The sequence below is a fragment of the Achroia grisella genome, unplaced genomic scaffold, assembly GCF_030625045.1.
Source record: "Achroia grisella isolate CSIRO2021 unplaced genomic scaffold, CSIRO_AGI_Agris_v1 utg1086, whole genome shotgun sequence".
In the NCBI taxonomy this organism is placed as follows: Eukaryota; Metazoa; Arthropoda; class Insecta; order Lepidoptera; family Pyralidae; genus Achroia; species Achroia grisella.
In genome coordinates this window covers 3,057,293-3,076,210 of record NW_026712572.1, presented here as the reverse complement: position 1 = coordinate 3,076,210, position 18,918 = coordinate 3,057,293, and the positions used below count along the sequence as shown (strand labels likewise).

General features: G+C 34.5%; 2 protein-coding genes across 2 annotated transcripts in view; one reads left to right on the top strand and one right to left on the bottom strand.

Moving 5' to 3' along the window:
- LOC131843822 (serine/threonine-protein kinase D1) overlaps positions 1-18,918 on the top strand; it is a 122,877-nt gene that overhangs the window by 33,103 nt on the left and 70,856 nt on the right.
- Positions 477-17,267, bottom strand: LOC131843832 (juvenile hormone esterase-like). Its single transcript, XM_059192586.1, is given in 7 exon segments — positions 477-1,767; positions 2,004-2,574; positions 2,577-2,803; positions 4,008-4,220; positions 10,030-10,391; positions 10,758-10,927; positions 17,231-17,267. Coding segments are annotated over 7 exon segments (1,755 nt in total). The 3' UTR covers positions 477-1,592.

Sequence of the window (18,918 nt, the reverse complement as noted above, 5' to 3'; positions counted from 1 at the left end):
TATTTGATTAACGTAAATACATTACAAAAACTTTTAGGTGTTTTTTTATACTATGACTTTGGCAACAAGCATATGTAATAAAATTGTTATAGTATTTCAAAGTATAACATTACAAAAATCTTTACTTTTATTATACTACGACGCTATTTCGGATAAAAATGTGGTCGAGCGCAGTGATGGCTGGCTTATCCGTCATACTCGTGAACGAGCTGCTTGTAGGGACTGGTCTGCTCTTATCACTACGATTGATTTAATCTTATTGTGTTTTTAAATTTAGCTTAAATAAATTAGTGCTGGCTAGTAGTTTGTATTCACATGTTTCGATTTATAAAATGTGAACTTACAAGGATTGTTTAAAAGAGCAAAACACAAGATTTTTGCTTATTGTTCTTGTGATGTTACAGATTTCCGAATGAGCGGTAGATTTAAAAAAAAATTGTTGACTATTCAAAAGTGCTTAAATTAAGTTTCTTTGAATAAATGATTTTCTATTCTACGCTGGCAAAGATACTACTCATCTGATGGTAAACGGTTACCGTACCGTTACCACTTTATATTAGTTTTGACAACACACTTGACAGTAATTGTCAGTAACAGTGCCCAGATTGTGATGGACAAATTTAATCAATGATCCCAAATATATTTATACACTGACCCACACCACTTTTGTTGTACTTAATGATGGTTTCCATAAGCTTACAGCGACGTCCATTAGTTAATTGACACCTTCACCCTATAACTAATCTAATTTTAGCACTAAACTTAGTAATACAATTGCTTAAACGAAATTATAACAGTTTCAAATGGTTTTGCAATTTCATTCTGAAATTATTCTGAAATTGCAGTACATCATCAGTCTATAGATTGTCTGTAGAGTAACTTTTAATTGAATTGGAACCGTGTAGTTTCGATTTTAGTTTTCTTATATTACCATTTATCATCTTTGCTTTAACTTTGTCCCATTATTTGGGATCGGCGTATTGTGGTCTTCCGCTGATGCTGAGTCCGTCATATCTAAGCGTGCTTCCCTTTGTGCTAATCTTTCACACACTATCCATCTTTTCTTATGTTGTCCCTTCCCTTTATGTCCATCCACAGTCATATTCAATATCTTCATTGTATTATAATACAGTTTCTATTTCTCTGCATGGCATAATATTTACATTTATAGCATTGTCGAATGTTTATATGAAATTTATTAACAATTCTGTATCGACAAATTAAGAAATATCACTTGGTATTTTTTTCAGACCTGATTACGATTCTATCCCTTTTAAATCAGCTTTCTAGATACCTTAGTTTCACTTATTGTAAATGATCTATCACAACACACTTTGGAGTATATTTCACTATTAAATGTATAGGATCATAGATTGCGTTTGGATCAATTTAAAGGCTTTAAGCTTGTGTAAGACGCTCAAATAAGAATTAATAGATAATTGTACATAACTTAATCATTATATAGTGAGATCATTTTAGTATCTATTATACTATTATTAAATATATACATATGATCCTATAAATTATAACAGTGTAATGTTCTACCGAATCAAACTTTTCAATTTGAATCCATATTGTAGTCATTGTCTCTTTCACGTTCTCTTGTTATTCTTCACTAGAGAATCGAAGAACCTCTTCATAGCTAGCTGTTTTTCTGTAGCATTTTTGTAGTTATAAATACCAGGTGTAACTATGTTTTGATACCGCAGTTCGCCATTGTTCAATGTTGGCCACGTGTCATCACCATATCCGCTATTTGATGGCTGACTGGAAATACAGAAAGACAAAATGTTATCTATGGTTCTGTAGAGGTGATCTAATACTGGAATGCAAACGAAAAATTGTACAAATTGTATAATTCTTATTAAATTACATAATATTTAGAAGTAACATTATATTAAGCTCGAATATGTACTTAAAATTAAAAGCACTCTAGGTTGTATTTCAAACAGGCTTTTTAAATATTTAAATAATGACCCTATGCATAATAATTTTATAATTACCTCGAATATACGAAGTTCGTAAAGAACATTGTCATCCAATCCTTCATAGGCTCTTGGTAATCTTTGGAAAATATGCTATCTCTGCCTAAAATTGAATTAGAACGGAAAATGTAAGTCAAATCTTCTATGTGCCCTGCACCTTTAAAACTTATATCAAGGCCTTGTTTTATGACACTGTGGTCGTTGTTATACGAAAACTGGTAGAGAAACACGGGAGCTCCATCCAAAGCGGCTCTGGTTGTGGCTAACTTGATTGCAGGGTATATGAAATTACTGTCAGAACATAATCTCACGAAACCGTCCATATCTACAGTACCGTTGAAATATCGGTCATGGATCGCATCTGATACACTTTGTACAACATTCGGAGGCATTGTGTAAATCAATTGTAGAGGAACCACCAAAGTTGGTGTAACTTTTATCTGGGATATAATGTCTACCTGTTCAAATCTAGGTCTAAATGTTTCACATTCGACATCAGTGAATCCTATAACTATGGGATAATCTTTTCCATGACCTTTAGTTACAAGGATCTCTGGGTCGTCAGTTAGAATTGCGGTCACCCCTGGTAGGGTGATTCAACAACTGGTACGAATGTAGTCGCGCCAATTAAGTCAAGTATATAAGCATTTGCTTCAACGATTTTATCAATTGGAGTGTTGATTAGTTGCTGATGTACGTCCTCGGGGTCTGTAGAGTTGATACCCAAAACTCCCAGCAGAATATTGGCCACGAACTGAGCATACGCTGGAGAAGTTGTGAAGAAGTTTGTTGAACCCACGCCACTCATTAACCATACCCTGAAAGAATTTATTTAGTCATTTAGCATTGTCTTTGAAAAATTATTTATTTCCTTAAAAAACAATTGGCTTATAATAATACAGTGTTGGTTTGTGAATGCCAGTGTTAGATACATCCCGCTCTTGCATATCTATTACCATATATGTTTTTTAAAAGAGAAATTTAAAACATTAATCTATACATATAAATAAAGTTGGAGTGTCAATTTGTAATATTGAAATGAATATAAATACGGCACATACACCAAAATATCATTTTTTGCAGTTTTTGTCTATCTATCTGTTTGTTCCGGCTAATTTCTGAAATGGCTGGACCGATTTTGACAGGACTTTTATTGGCAGGTAGCTACTGTAATAAGGAGTAACTTAGACTACCTTTATTTTAGAAAAAATCTCTAATTAAATTTTTTGTTAAATTCAATTAAATAAAGTCGCTAGCTAGCAGCTAGTATCCAAATATAAATAAGAAATATTGATTGTAAAACAATAGTGAATTAACACATCGTCAATTTATATTTAATAAATTATTATAAAAGAGTATTGCATTGATACTTTACGACAAAATGTCCATTATGTAATAAAGGTATGATTTTTATATATATGTACTTAAGTTGTACAGTCAGCTTCATATATATTTTTTATACTACTACGTTGGCAAACAAGCATACGACCCATCTGATGGTAAATGTTTACCGTCGCCTATGTACGCCTGAATCACCAGAGTGATTATATGCGCGTTGCCGAACCTTAAAAAACCTTAATATATCCTTCTTAAGAAACCCCATGCTGTAGTCTCGTGAGGAAACCTCAGCAGGTAGTTCATTCCAGAATCTAAGTGTATCTAAATATATATAACTAAAAGGTGACTGACTGATATAGTGATCTATCAACGCACAGCGCAAACCACTGGACGGATCGGTCTGAAATTTGGCATGCAGGTAGATGTTATGACGTAGGCAACCGCTAAGAAAGGATTTTGATTATTTCCACCTCCAAGGGGATAAAATAGAAGATGAAAGTTTGTTAATTTTAAACTGATCGGGCTGAGACTTTGCATGCATAAAGGTACTATGACGTAGGCATCCCCTAAGAAAAGATTTTGATGAATTCCACCCCTAAGGGGATAATAAACGCGAGCGAAGTCGCGGATAAAAGCTAGTACAATATAAATGATCAAGTTAAGTAACGAAAAATGAAATATCACCTATTGAACAATCCTTTTGCCGCATCGGACATTGAAAGTAGATGAGCGCTAGCGGCTCCCGCGCTCTGTCCCGCCAATGTCACGTTGTTGGGGTTCCCACCGAAAGATTTCACGTTCGTCTTCACCCACCGCAGCAGGGTTATCATGTCTCGGAGGCCATTGTTGCCAGGGATGCTGGTAGTGTTCAGGGATAAGAAACCGAATACATTCAATCTGTAAAAAGAAATGGACCAAATTTTTGTTTAAATCTCAACGAGGAGCGTGGATGTATTCGTTAAATAATTATAAAACACTAAATTGTAAATTAAATCGTAATTAATATTTATTAAAATGACGATATAATTAGTCGTGTAACAAAATATTGAAATAGAAATACAAATAGAAATAATCTTTATACAAATAAACTTAATATAAGAACTTTTGAATAGTCAAGTTTTTTTATTCTACCGCTTATTCGAAATGCAGATTCATCACAAGAAGAATTAGCAAGAAACCTGTGTGTTGCTCTTTTAAATGAATTGAAGAACAGAAAACCAAATGATAATCGTAATCATTAGTACACAGCGTTCTATATTGAAATATTATGAAGTAAATAATTGAGGATGTTTTAATAGCAATTTCTGTTGGAGTTTCCGACAAAGATGGTATCGTTGATTAAATAGTATAATGACATTTTTCAAAATTAGATGCTAGAATTGCCTCGTTTTATATAAGTCAATTAAATTCACCACGCCGTCTTATCATCATCTGCTTCTTCCTTTTCCCATTTATTTGGGGTTGGCGTAATATGTTTTTCGCTTCCATTCATCCCTGTTCGCAGTCATCGCGTTATTTACTTCCTTTCTTACCATGCCCTTATAACCATCCACATTCATATGTAATTTAAATAGCTTTCAATGCTTGCCTTGAAGCATAAAAAATTATTTAAATAAATTTAAAAAGCTATAAATCTTGTAGAAAATGTACATTTTTTGAATAGTGCCATTTTTCTATTTTACCGACGATATGTTTAATATTGGTTAAGTCAATTTTTGGACCTTGTCAACTGTCGGAGTCATGGCAATCTTAACCAACGAGATTTTCCTAAGTTTCTTGTCTATTTTTATTGACGGCCTCGGTGGGCCAGTGGTTTAGCGGTGTGCATTACTTCCGATGGTGGCAGGTTCGATTCCTCGCACGATGCAAACATTTGTACTCATGAGTATGATTGTTTGTATCGGTCTGGGTGTTTTATTATGTATGTATTATGTATGTGCTTACATTTGTACTCATGAGTATTATTCTTTGTATCGGTCTATGTATGTACTTACATAAAAATATCTAAGTATTTATATCAGTTGTTTAGTACCCATAACATAAGCCTGCTTACCGTGGGACTAGATGGCGCTGTGTTAATTGTTGAATCTCTATCACAATTATGATGGTAAATCGTTAAATCGGGGTTTAATATCATTATAATAAGTTCGTTATAATTAAAATTGTTTCTCTTCCTTAAAAAAAATATTTCTTTTAATAGTTCAGTAAACTCAGGATGAGGTAGGAAATTTTAATTTTAAAGGAAGATTTCAACCAGATTTTCAATATGTTAAAACTACAAGTCAAACTGTGGTAGACCAATAACCGTCGGTGCAGACGTGTCTTAACCAAGGTCGTTAGGCGGCACGTGTAAATCAAAGGACAGGTGAACCGAAACAGTGTTATAAAGTAAGTCATAAGTTGTTTTATAAACAAGATCAAGTAGTTTACACTAATAATAATGATACTTATATACATTACTAGCTAAATCCGCGGTTTTACTCGCATGAAATTTGTAGTCTATGTGTTATTGTAATGTATGTGCTATATTAGTGTAGTTTGACTAAAATCCGTTCAGGAGTTTTTGCGTGAAAGTGTAACAAACATCCTATATATATTACTAGCTAAACCCGCGGTTTCACTCGCATGAAATTCGTAGCCAATGTATAGAAGCTATATTAGTGTAGTTTTTTATATTTTTATATTAGTGTACTTTTTTTCTTCGACTGGCAACACCGACGACAATTGTCATTTTCTGCTCTTATCACTACGACTGATTTAATCTTATTGCATATTTATATTTGACCCAAAAATTAGTGCTTGTTGGTAGTTTGTATTCACACGTTTCGACTTGTAAATGTAAACTTACAAGGATTATTTAAAAGAGCAACACACAAGTTTCTTGCTCGTTCTTCTTGTGATGAGACAGCTTTCCGAACGAGTGGTAGATAAAAAACAAATTGTTATGACTATTCAAAAGTGCTTAAATTAAGTTTATTTGAATAAATGATTTTCTATTCTATTCTATTTTAACCAAAATCCGTTCAGGAGTTTTTGCGTGAAAGAGTAACAAACATCCATACTCATAAACTTTAGTGTTTATAATATTATGAAGATTAAGATGTTCAAGGCAATAATAATAACAGCATCCCTGGACAATTTATACAACGACATCTAGTCCCAAGATAAGCAGAACTTGTGTTATGAGTACTAGGCATCTGATATAAATACCTAGATTTATTTCTTAAATACTAAAACAGCTATTTAAATAATTGTATAATTTCAGTTTAACATATATTACAACCAATAATTATTTGAAACAATGAAATATATTGAAGTTTTTACAGTTTTTCAAGACAAAAGAAGTTTTCTTATCAACTTTTTTATATCTTAACCGACAATGACCAATATTGTTATTTTCTTGTTTCGATAATAAAGTTTTATTAAAAAAAAAATTACTTTGACATCTGAAGATTTGAATGACATTGACTTCTAAAGATGTATGTCAAATACATTAATCGATTAGATATTTATTCGATTATATTAATCGAATAAATATCTATTTTAGATGTATGTATGTTTTATACAAAATAAATGATAATTAATAAATAATTTTACAATACAGACACAAACAATCATCAATTCATACATATGAATACAAATGTTTGTAGCGAGGAATCGAACCCAAGAAGGAAGGAATGCGGTTAAATGAAGCATGCCGAGAAAAATCTCGCGAATTTGGAAGTTCCTTAAAGAATTAATTGCTTTGACTCGAGTAACGAGGAAATTAAATAACTCTTATCATTTCGAAGGTCATTTCGTCTGTATGTACTCAATATGAGTATATATAATAATAAAGTCGATATTTGGCCCGTAAGAACTGGATAAAACCGAACCTTATTGTAATGTCATAAGGTTTAGTCTTATCAAATCTCGTATCGGTCTCAGAAATCAGACACTGCTCAATATCACGTATGAACTCGCATCGGTTTGTTTTAATTACAACTAGCTGTACCCGCGACTTCGTCCGCATAAATAATGATAAAATATTTAATGACCCAAGCCAATAAAAGCAAAAAAAAAGTTTCATGGTTTTAGCTTCAAAAATGACAATTCTTCCATACAATCTCTCATCCCCCCTTTTAAACCCCTTACGACCCTTTTTTCGTATTCAAAAGTAGCATATATCCTTTCTCAGGGTCTAGACTATGTGTGTACCAAATTTCATTTAAGTGGATTCAGTAGTTGTGACGTGAACGCGAGACAGACAGACAGTTTTTTTTTTATTGTGGATGATAATGGAATGGTGCACCCGCCTGCGCTAACGGTTTACGCTGGCGGGGCACCAGTGAAGGATGATAAGATGAGCATGAGGTCAGGTCAGTTGGCCCATCGTGACAAATTCACCAGGAATTTATCACGATGGTTTCCAGGGGGAACCGCGTGGAGGTCAACCTGACATGGTACATTGCTAGCAATGGGGTTATTAGTCCATATTACTAACAATCCCATTTCCCCCACAGACAGACAGTTACTTTCGCATTTATAATATTACTAAGGAAGGATTTTATGTACATGCTCCCATTGTGCGGAAACTATATCTTTCACATCGATAGAAAATATCAAAATATGAAGATATGAATATGGGATGCTATCGTTGATTTCTGTTTGTTAAAGTAATTTATTTATTTACGCCATTTTTTAATTATTTACTCATGCTTGGACACTGCAAATTGAATAAACACATGGCAAAATTAGGCCTCAACTTAACAATAATTTACAGATTTTGCCAAGCGGAAATATCGGAATCGGAAAATATCATTCATGTCCCTCACGGGTCAGTTAGTGTTATATACCAATGTATAGTCACACTAATAAAATATAATAACTAGGCACGACAAAAATCTGCAGATTCTGCCAAGCGGAAGAGGCAACGCCACTACACATCCTATGTGGTTGTAGCCCACTCATGCATAAACGAAATATCTCCTTTGGAAAGTTTACACTCTATCCCGAGGAGATAAAAACTATTGCTCCTAAGAATATCCTTCAATTCTTGTCCCTGACGGGTCTAGGTAGCTTTGAAAATGGGTGGACACAATAGATCTATATATGTCGCAGGGATACAGGTCTTAGAACCTGATAATAGCCCAAAACCCTCAATAAAAAAAATGCCATTTTTCAGGTAATTTTTTTAAATAACTTTTTTTTTAATTTTTTTTTATAACTTCAACGCACAAAATATCAAGGTAAAAGTACATATGGCGGACTTAATGCCTGTACTATCGTATAAGTATCCTGGGTTAGCTTCCACAGTTTATAAGAATTGATAAGAAACTCAATAATTACATTTTGTACCGTTTTTTTCTTGCTTATGTAGTAATTACGGTTATTATTGGTTTTAGAGCATTGACGGCCTTGGTGGTACAGCGGTTTAGCACCCCGTCTTACTTCCGATCGTCGCCGGTACGATTCCGCGCAACGTCAAATATTTGTATCCACGAGTATAATTGTTTGTATTGCTCTAGGTGTTTTCCATGTATAATATATTAAAATTATTTCATTAATAATTTATTTACGAAAAAAATATCTAACTATTTTTTTTATTTATTTAATAAAGATAGTTGTACAGTTGTTTTTATACATTAACTCGTCAAACTGTAGAACAGTTTGTTGGCAAGATATCGCTCAGTTTTTATTAAATACTATTCTTCCCATAAACTTGTATCCACATAAATACACGTTTTTACAGATAATTACATACAATTACAATTTTTGTTTTTAAAGTTTATCTAAAAATGCTCTTTTTAATTTTGATTTCAGTACTGGTCTACTTAAATTAGAAACATTTATATCAGTTGTCTAGTACCCATAACACAAGCCCTGCTTAGCTTGGGACTAGATGGCGTTGTGTGAATTGTCAAGGGGTATTTATTATGTATGTATTTATTTATATCAGTTGTCTAGTACCCATAACATAAGCCCTGTTTACTTTGGGACTAGATGGCGCTGTGTGATAGTATTATTAATTTCTCTTCTTTCTTCTTCTTTCTTTTTCTCTTACTTATTAGCCCGATTCTATATAGTTACCTTTAAAGTCTATACTCGTAAGTCTGTGTAGCAAACTACTAAGCCATAATGGTTTAGATGATATTGGGATTAGATGACGCTGTGTAAATGACCTGAGATATTATTATTATTGACTGTTAACTGTTTTTATTTAATAACTAGCAGAATACTCGACTTCTTCCGCGTGAAATTTAACTTTATTTTTCTAAAATTTTATTTTAGAAGAATAAAGTTAAAGTAGCCTAATTTACTCCTCATTACATTAGTTACCTGCCAAAAAAAGTCCCGTCAAAATCGGTCCAGCCATTTCAGAGAGATATATATATATAAAATTCTCGTGTCACAGTTTTCGTTCCCATACTCCTCCGAAACGGCTTGACCGATTCTCATGAAATTTTGTGAGCGTATTGAGTAGGTCTGAGAATCGGCCAACATCTATTTTTCATCCCCCTAAATGTTTTTTTTTTTTTTTTTTTTTTTTTTTTAGACATATTTTTTAGTTTCTATTTTTTTATGATACAACATAAAAAATTACATATAATCCTAAATTTTCATCCTTCTATCATCAACCCTTATTTTTTTATAGCGTTATTAATTTATATGGCAAGGCGTTTGCCGGGACAGCTAGTATATATATATGATTATAGAAAAGACGTACCTGTAGTTAAAGCTTATCACAATAACCCGCTTGCCGACCAAGTATTCAGGACCATGCAGGTCGCTATCACCAGACCCAAACGCGAATCCTCCTCCATGGATGAACACCACCACAGGCAGTCCACTCTCTGTGACGTTCTCGTCAGAATCGATGCCAGCCTGATGCGGAGACTCCAAACTGGTCATCTGTTTCTGGTAGACCGGCAAGGCGTCGAGTGGTACATGAATGTTCGCGTGGATACAGGATTCGCTCATGCCCCTCGGTTGCATTATCCGTCCGTACAACACGTCGCGTTGTGGACAGATTGGGCCTTCAACTGTCGCGTCGTACCAGTAACTCCATGGCTCCAACGGTTCCAGCTCCTGGAATATTGGACGAATATCATTATTGCCCTGTCTTTACCATTATTTGGGGTAGGCGCAATATGTTTTCTTCCGTATGAATCTTATCAGCTGTCATATCAAAACTTTCTCTCCTTATCATCTTCACACAATCCGTCCATCTTTTTTGGTCGTTCTTTCCATTTAAGCTTAACTTTACAACTTCACTGAACGATAGTAGGCGAGTGCAGCGCTCCAATCCTACAGAAGCTTATGGAGCGGCTTAAGACCAACTCCTGCCTGACCTGGGTTCGAACCTTGGCTCAGGCCGTCCTAATTCCGCGTTTGTATTGGTCGGGAGATCAACCAAAGCAGTAATCTGTATATTATTAGTATATAGATAGATACCTTAAACCTAAGTTCCCCTATAGGCTGCTTTGCATAGGGCACCCCACGGAAGCTGGCATACTCGAGTCCATCATCAGTCACCCGCCGGGCCCCACACACCCAGCCTGCCTCTGTGCACGCGCGCACAGAACATCTTCCCAACAACTCAGGTACTCCAAGAGTTGAACTTGCTGTAACAGACATTGCGAGAATTGACACAAATATTTCATCATTCATCATTGCCTTGCCTTTATCCCATTATTTGGGGTCGGCGCAGTATGTCATTCTCTTCCACTGCTCTCTATCGGTCGTCATATCTAAACATACTCTTCTTTTATTCATATCATCTTTCACACAATCCATCCATCTTTTCTTAGGGCGTCCCCTCCCTTTACATCCATCCACATTCATATTATACACTTTCCATAAGACATGGTCCTCATACCTCCGCATAACATGCCCATACCAGCTCAATCTGTTACCTCGCAACTTTTCTATAACCGGCGCAACTTTCAAACTTCCTCGTATATAGAGATTCCTTACTCTGTCATTCCTGGTAACCCCACACATCCATCTAAACATTCGCATTTCTGCCACATGCACACACCTTTCCTCCATCCCCTTTTCCCAACATTCAGATCCATACAAAATGACAGTTCTTATGATAGATTTATAAACTTTACCCTTTAGTTTCAAGGGCATTCGGGGGTCGCATATTGTTCCCGAGACTTCGAATTATTATTTTGTAAATCCGGACTGCCCGGACTAGATAGGGTCTAGGGCCAATAAAATAACTAAGTATTTTGAGAGGCAGCAAAATATTTGTAGTAACAAAATGCACTTATAATATCGTCATATTTTGTTATATTACTTTTTCTTTTAATTATCTATCAAAATCAACATCAATATTGAGAAAATATGAAAGTGGCACCGGTGTCAGAGAGGTTGAAGAGTAATCGTCTATCGTGGTATGGACATGTAATGCGTAGAAATGAAGATCATATCCTAAGGAAGGCGTTACATATGAATGTGGATGGTTATAAAAGCAAAGGAAGACCGAAAAAGAGATGGATGGACTGTGTGAAAGATGATATGGTAAGAAAGGAAGTAAATAACGAGATGACTGCGAACAGAGATGAATGGAAGAGAAAAACATATTACGACGACCACAAATGAATGGGATAAGGAAGAAGCAGATGATGATCATCAACATCAATATTGGTAGTACATAAAACGAAATTCATACTTATAAGAGCAGAAGAGTAAATAATTTGCTTATCAAATTATTTGGGATTACAAATAAATCTAATTACATTTTTACATAAATTAAAAAATAAAACTCAGTAGAATTCTTGCGCATGTTATGTGGAGAAGCAAGGACAATGTCTTAAAGAAAATATATAACACGAACTGTCCACGTATATATATACGAATAGCCATCACGTTATTATGTAACGCCTGTGATAACTCATGAGTTATAACAAAGGTCATGCCTCGTAGAAGTGAATAAACAAAAAATATTAAGGGTATATTTTTTATTATAATAGTAAAAAGTCAAAGAAAGCATAAAATAGCAGAGCCACAGCAATGCAAAATGGCTCATAGCTCAGTGCGAAGAATCACACAACATTAAGCGGGTTCGTATACTTTTATTTAAAGTATATGATGGTCAAGTTGAATTCCTAAGTGACTCATTTAGGTCATATAAGTCCAGACTTAATATGAAACTTGGCATTGCAATGCTTCGTTAATATAGTGATACAAGCTTGAGCTATCGTTACTCGAGAATAAAATTCATAACGCTGATAATATTATCTGATTGCTCTAAGAATGAGTGCGTAGCGGTTTCTATGTTGATTATCGCAAGCCTCTTACTTCTTATTGTGTAATTATTTATATAATCTGCTCTTATCACTACGACTGATTTAATATTATTGTATATTTATATTTGACCCAAAAAATTAGTGCTGGTTGGTAGTTTGTATTCACACGTTTCGACTTGTAAATGTAAACTTACAAGGATTATTTAAAAGAGCAACACAACACAGAAGTTTCTTGCTCGTTCTTCTTGTGATGAGACAGCTTTCCGAATGAGTGGTAGATAAAAAACAAATTGTTATGACTATTCAAAAGTGCTTAAATTAAGTTTATTTGAATAAATGATTTTCTATTCTATTAAAATTTTATTATGTGGCATCAAAAATACATACAACTCTAAATTTTCACCCTTCTATTTTTTAATAGCGATTTTAATTTTTATGGCAAAACAACGTTTGCCAGATCAGCTAGTATGTTCTATAAAGGCCGAGAAAATGGCTTTTGTATTGTTACGTCAGCGCAAAAGATCTTCCAAATGACTAGTCATAAATGTATTGATCTGTGGCTAGACTGACAATTATAGTCACGTATTCCATTGATAAAAAAATTAGTTATCGGCAAAATGTGCCGCCGTCTAGCTCGTATCACTGTGATACTGTACTGTACAAATTAATATAATATAATTAATGTGAAGAATCCTGTACATTAACAATTTATAAACAAGTAGTGTCACGTAATTTGTATGCATAAAACTAGCGACACCACGACATTCATTCCGTCTCAAATTTAATATATCAAAGGTTTTTGAAGTTTGAACACAGTAAATTTCTGAACGATGAAAATATAATTGTTGTTTTTACTATTTTACATGCAATTTCTTCACATTTTATCACAGTAGAAATAATCTTTATTCAAATAAACTTAATATAAGCACTTATGAATAGTCAGGTTTTTTGATTCTACCGCTTATTCGGAATGGCGTTTCATCACAAGAAGAATAAAACTTGTATGTTGCTCTTTTAAATAAATATTGATTTACTTATATTTAATTAACAACAAGGATTAGGCATGCGACAATCAACATAGAAACCGCTACGCACTTAATCTCTGTTCAATCAGATAACATTGTCAGCGTTATGAATTTTAAGTTAGATATTTTCTACAAAAACATTATTATCATTTATAAATTCTTCAATTTTAATCTTTTAATTTTTAATGTTTTTTTTACAAAGAAAATATTTTATGACACATTTGAATTTTTTTTCTGGCAAATTGACTACAGACTCTAGGATTTTGTTGTAAAACCTTACGCAATTTCCATAAAACGAATTACTAACTTTCGTCAAACGGCACTTAGGTAAAACTAGTTTGTTGACATTACGTAAGCTTTTATTAGTGTAATCACCTACTTTTTTTAAATTGTTAATATTTTTCTGGCATAATATTTTCGTAGATGTATTGAGAAGCAACGGTGAGGATATTTGATTCTTTAAAACATTCACGCAAAGACTCCTTTGAACCCATAACGTAAATGGAGCGGATGATCCTCTTTTGCAAAATAAATACTGTATTTATATCAGCTTCTTTGCCCCATAATAAAATTTTTAACCACATAATAAAACAGTCTTAACCTTCCCTGGACTTTCACGAATATTTCAAGACTAAAATTAGCCAAATCGCTTCAGCCATCAGAACCGTGAAACAAATTAATAAAAAATATTATCAATATCTCGCAATTGGCCATTTAAAGAATTTTTTGATTTAAAGAAAAACACAACTGTATACTCTTTTATCATAAAATAGTGTCAAAAACAATATTTTCGCGAAACATCAACGACCGAAGAAAATGCAAGTGAAATGAAAAGATGGCGACTGCGGTTTGTTTGTCAGTGTCATTAGAATTTAACGAAATGCTCCATAATCAGAATTTTGCGGATATATGTTGTCGACTCGAAATCAATATTTTTTTATGTTCTGTTATTCACATAAGGTTGTTTCGTTCGAGTCTACCGTACTCCTTGACAAAATTATTAATATAGACATGCACGCGTGCATATAAATATGATCATTGGGCATATCATCTCATTAGATGCACGCGTGTTCTAAATATAAACAAGTCGAGATTTGTACTGACCCAAACAACATCGAGATAGGTAAGGTCGAGGCTGCTTACTGCCGGTTTCTGAAGTTTTTTTCCAGACTACGCTAATGCTGTTGTCCGCAGCTGGCCTTTACAGCTTCACCGGACGATAGGGGGCGAGTGCAGATGTCACTACAAACCCGCGGAAGGACTTATGGAGCGGCTGAAGGCCAACTCCCGCCTAACGGATACGACTTTAGTCTGAGGGCACCACTAGGGGTTCGAACCTCGGCTTGAATTGGATGAGGGATCGATCGGAGGGGATATGTTGTTGTTAATAGGCCACGAAATCTTACACTTTAGACTAATATTATAAACGCGAAAGTTCACGATTTAAACAATCAAAGAATTTGTTTGACGTTCCCGGTGGCTAGAACACCGCTTTAGTTCCGATAGTCGCTGGTTCGATTCCTCGCACAGTACACAAATCTGTATTAATGAGTGCATGCATCTATACATATAAATAAAATTGGAGTGTCTGTTTGTAATATTGAAATAACAGGTTTTTACTACATGCATATGAATATAAATACCGGACATACGCCAAAATCATATTTTTTACAATATTTGTCTGTCAGTCGTGTTCCGGCTACTCTCTAAAATGGCTGCACCGATTTTGACGGGACGTTTTTTGGCAGGTAACTGATGTAATAACTTAGGCTACTTTTATTTAAAAAAATAAAAGTACCACGCGGACGAAGTCGCGAGAACAGCTAGTTGTAAATAAAATTTCATACGTTTAAAACATTCTTCCGCTGTAGGCAATATGATTTCTCTACACGCGAATTTTTAAGCTAGATTCATTTCGACATTAGCGATTATTTTGCGCTGACTTTTGTGTGGATAAGAATAGATTATTTTTGCACATTTTTTATCAAAGTGCGTGAGCTCTTATCTAAATCTTTATAAATTACCATATATGTATAAAATACACGTGTACAGAACTCGTATTTTTTTGTCTCTACACCTTTATTGTAACGATACATGTGTCTTTTATTATATTGTTTGTGCTTCTTCTTTACTGTACGTTGCAAATAAAGTATATTCTATCTATCTATCTATCTATCTATCTTTATTACACCTACAACTTGTTCTAAGCTGTTTGCAAGTTGCTAATTTTTAGGTACTAAAAAAACATTATACGTTTCTCAAAAGGAGATTCATAATTTGTCATAGTTTCGTGTGTCATTCTGAATTTATTTGTATTTTTTATTTGGTGACTTTCTTATTTTCTTTCTTTTTTTTCTTCGATGACCTCGGTGGTCTAGCGGTTAAGCACACCGCTTTGCGACCGATGGTCGCGGGTTCGATTCCTCGCACGGCACAAACATTTGTATTTATGAATATGATTGTTTGTATCGGTCTGGGTGTTTTCTATGTATAATATGTATGTATTTACAAAAAAAAATATATATCTATGTATATGTATCAGGTATCTAGTACCCATAACACAAGCTTTAGCTAGCTTAACTTGGGTCTAGATGGCGCTGTGTGAGTTGTCCTGAGATTATTATTATTATTTCTTGTTAAATTAGTAAAATGCTTGTTTTTTAATGAATATTTATGGATTGGCACACTAAATGTTTATTATAAAAAAAACTTTTTGTTTTATTCAACAAAATTTAATAGTACATATTGTTTATGTGTACAGGAATATTTCTTTTTGTTTGATACTATTTTCGTGTTTTTATTTAATGAATATTTATTAATGACTAATAATACATTTTTAATGACTGTGTATTATTACACAGTAAACAAGTACAACATTTATTAGAAAAGAATACGAGCTGAGTTTCTTGTCAGTTCTTCTCATCTCGAAATTATTCCGAACTCACGATAAATTTGGCATATCAAGAGTCTGTAATAGATCTACATGAATACAGATATTTTAATTTTGATTGTTTTTTTTTTTATTTTAAAAATAATGCTCAAATTATTCGTTTCTAAAATATTTTTTTTTAATTAATATTTTATAAAAATCATTACAATATTTGAATAAATTTTCATAGTCACCGTTAAAACAGTTTTAGTTTTCTTATTAATTAAATATTTCAGTAGTATATATATAGTATTTTTTTTTATTTCATTTAGATATATAGTAAAAGTACGTCCATATACACTCAGACCATAACTAATCAGTGAATCTGGTAGTGCGTAGTATAAAATGTATAAGATACGCTTGTTCAACACTTTCTTTAATTGATAAAATTTCCCTAAAATATTCCTAAGTTTCATACACTATTAATACGAGATTTCCAACTAAAGTTGTAAAAATATCATCATGTTTGGTTTGTCCAAACTTATTTGATACTATTCCCGGGTTCTTATTTCATTATTATTTTAAAAAATACTGTTCCGCAAAAAAAAAAAATATTAAAAAAATATATATTGATTTTTCGTGTGTACCCCAAAATTTGCAACTTTACTTCCGCATTACATTCCATAAATATTTTTAGAATGTTTTCCTTTTTTATTAATATGTTATATTATAGGAATGAATGATACAGTTTATTGATACACAAATTAGTTTCCTTACCGTAAGCAAGCACTGACAATAATACAACCAGACACATGTCACTATAGCTGCGTGCACGACACGACTGCTCGTTATATGATCGGATCCATCTTATATACTAACTGATACGGAGCTGCGGACTGTTGCGATGTGAGACAGTGCCCGTATCACGACCCCACGGTGCAGGGGTGGTTATATACCAGTCATGGGTTGACACAATGCCATAACAAAAGCCCCAGACTCGCGACAAGGAAGTGTCACGTGTGCGTCCACATTTTGGTATCCTGAGTCATCGTTGTATAGGATACCGGTGTAATAACCAAAGGGGGGACCATAGGGGCTGGTGACCCAGTTGTTAGTGTATAGCATTAATAATAATAATAATGATTTTTATTTCAGACAACATGATCCATTGTGTTAGTAATAGCTTAATGACATAACTTATCCTATGTTAGTAATAAAATATATAATAAAATAAAAATGTAACTTTTAACATATTACCTGTCCCACCCAGTGTCTTAGAATGGGACAGTCTACTTTACAAGCAATTGTCTTCAGGACACTGTTGGAACTCGCCCGCACTCTGCCTAATAGGGACGTTATTCGCTTCCGCCGCGCCGTATGGCATAGAAATCGTCTGTGCGCTCTTGCGCATACATATGTGACGCGCTGCAGTGGCGGGGCAGCCCCAACAGTGCCCGAAAGGCATTGTTATATTGAACGCGAAGAGCATTGTAGGTTTTTTTGAGTATAGTTGACCCACAAGCAGCCAGTGTAGAAAACCTGACAAAATGCCTTAAAAAGTGTTTTTTGACTAGTTTTGTACACCGGGCAAACCTGCGTGCCAACATATTACTTCTAACTGCCAATGCTCTTCTTTCACGTTCTATGTCCATATCTTTTAATGTGGATGTAACAATCATCATCATCATCATCATCGCAGCCCGGAAGACGTCCACTGCTGGACATAGGCCTCCCCCAAAGATCTCCACGACGATCGGTCCTGCGCTGCTCGCATCCAATGCCTTCCAGCGATCTTGACCAGATCGTCGGTCCACCTTGCTGGAGGCCTTCCCACGCTGCGTCTTCCGGTCCGTGGTCGCCACGGATGTAACAATATGTCCAAGATATTTAAAATTTGAAACAAGGTTCAATATATTCCCATTGAGTGATATAGGAGGCACATAATCCGTATTAGGTCGGAATTGACGCGTTCGTGTCGGGAATTTTTGGAGACAATTTGATAATAATGATGATGATGATGATGATGATGATGTTATCACGGCAGATTTCGGCCACGGCGACTATCTTCAATTCCGATTTTTTTTTATTAATAATGGGATTGCGGTTGGTCTTACCTCATCTGATGGTAAATGACGGCAAGACCTAGGATGAGATCAGTGAGAGAGCCCTAAGATATCTTTTCTTCGCCATAGTTCTTTCTATTCTTTTTTATTCACCATAGACTTGAAGAATCCGGGGTTGTATTTCTCCGGGAACACGAAAGCTGGAAGTGCATTCCACTCTCTGGCAGTTGTCGTTGATGTGCTCGCATGTCACTTATGTAGCCTATTTTGTGTGTAAAAATCCTCGCACATTGCGCACAGAGCACACCGACGACCTCGACGACGACCTCGGTGGTCTAGCGGTCTAGCACACCGCTTTACGACCGATGGTCACGGGTTCGATTCCTCGCACGGTACAAACAT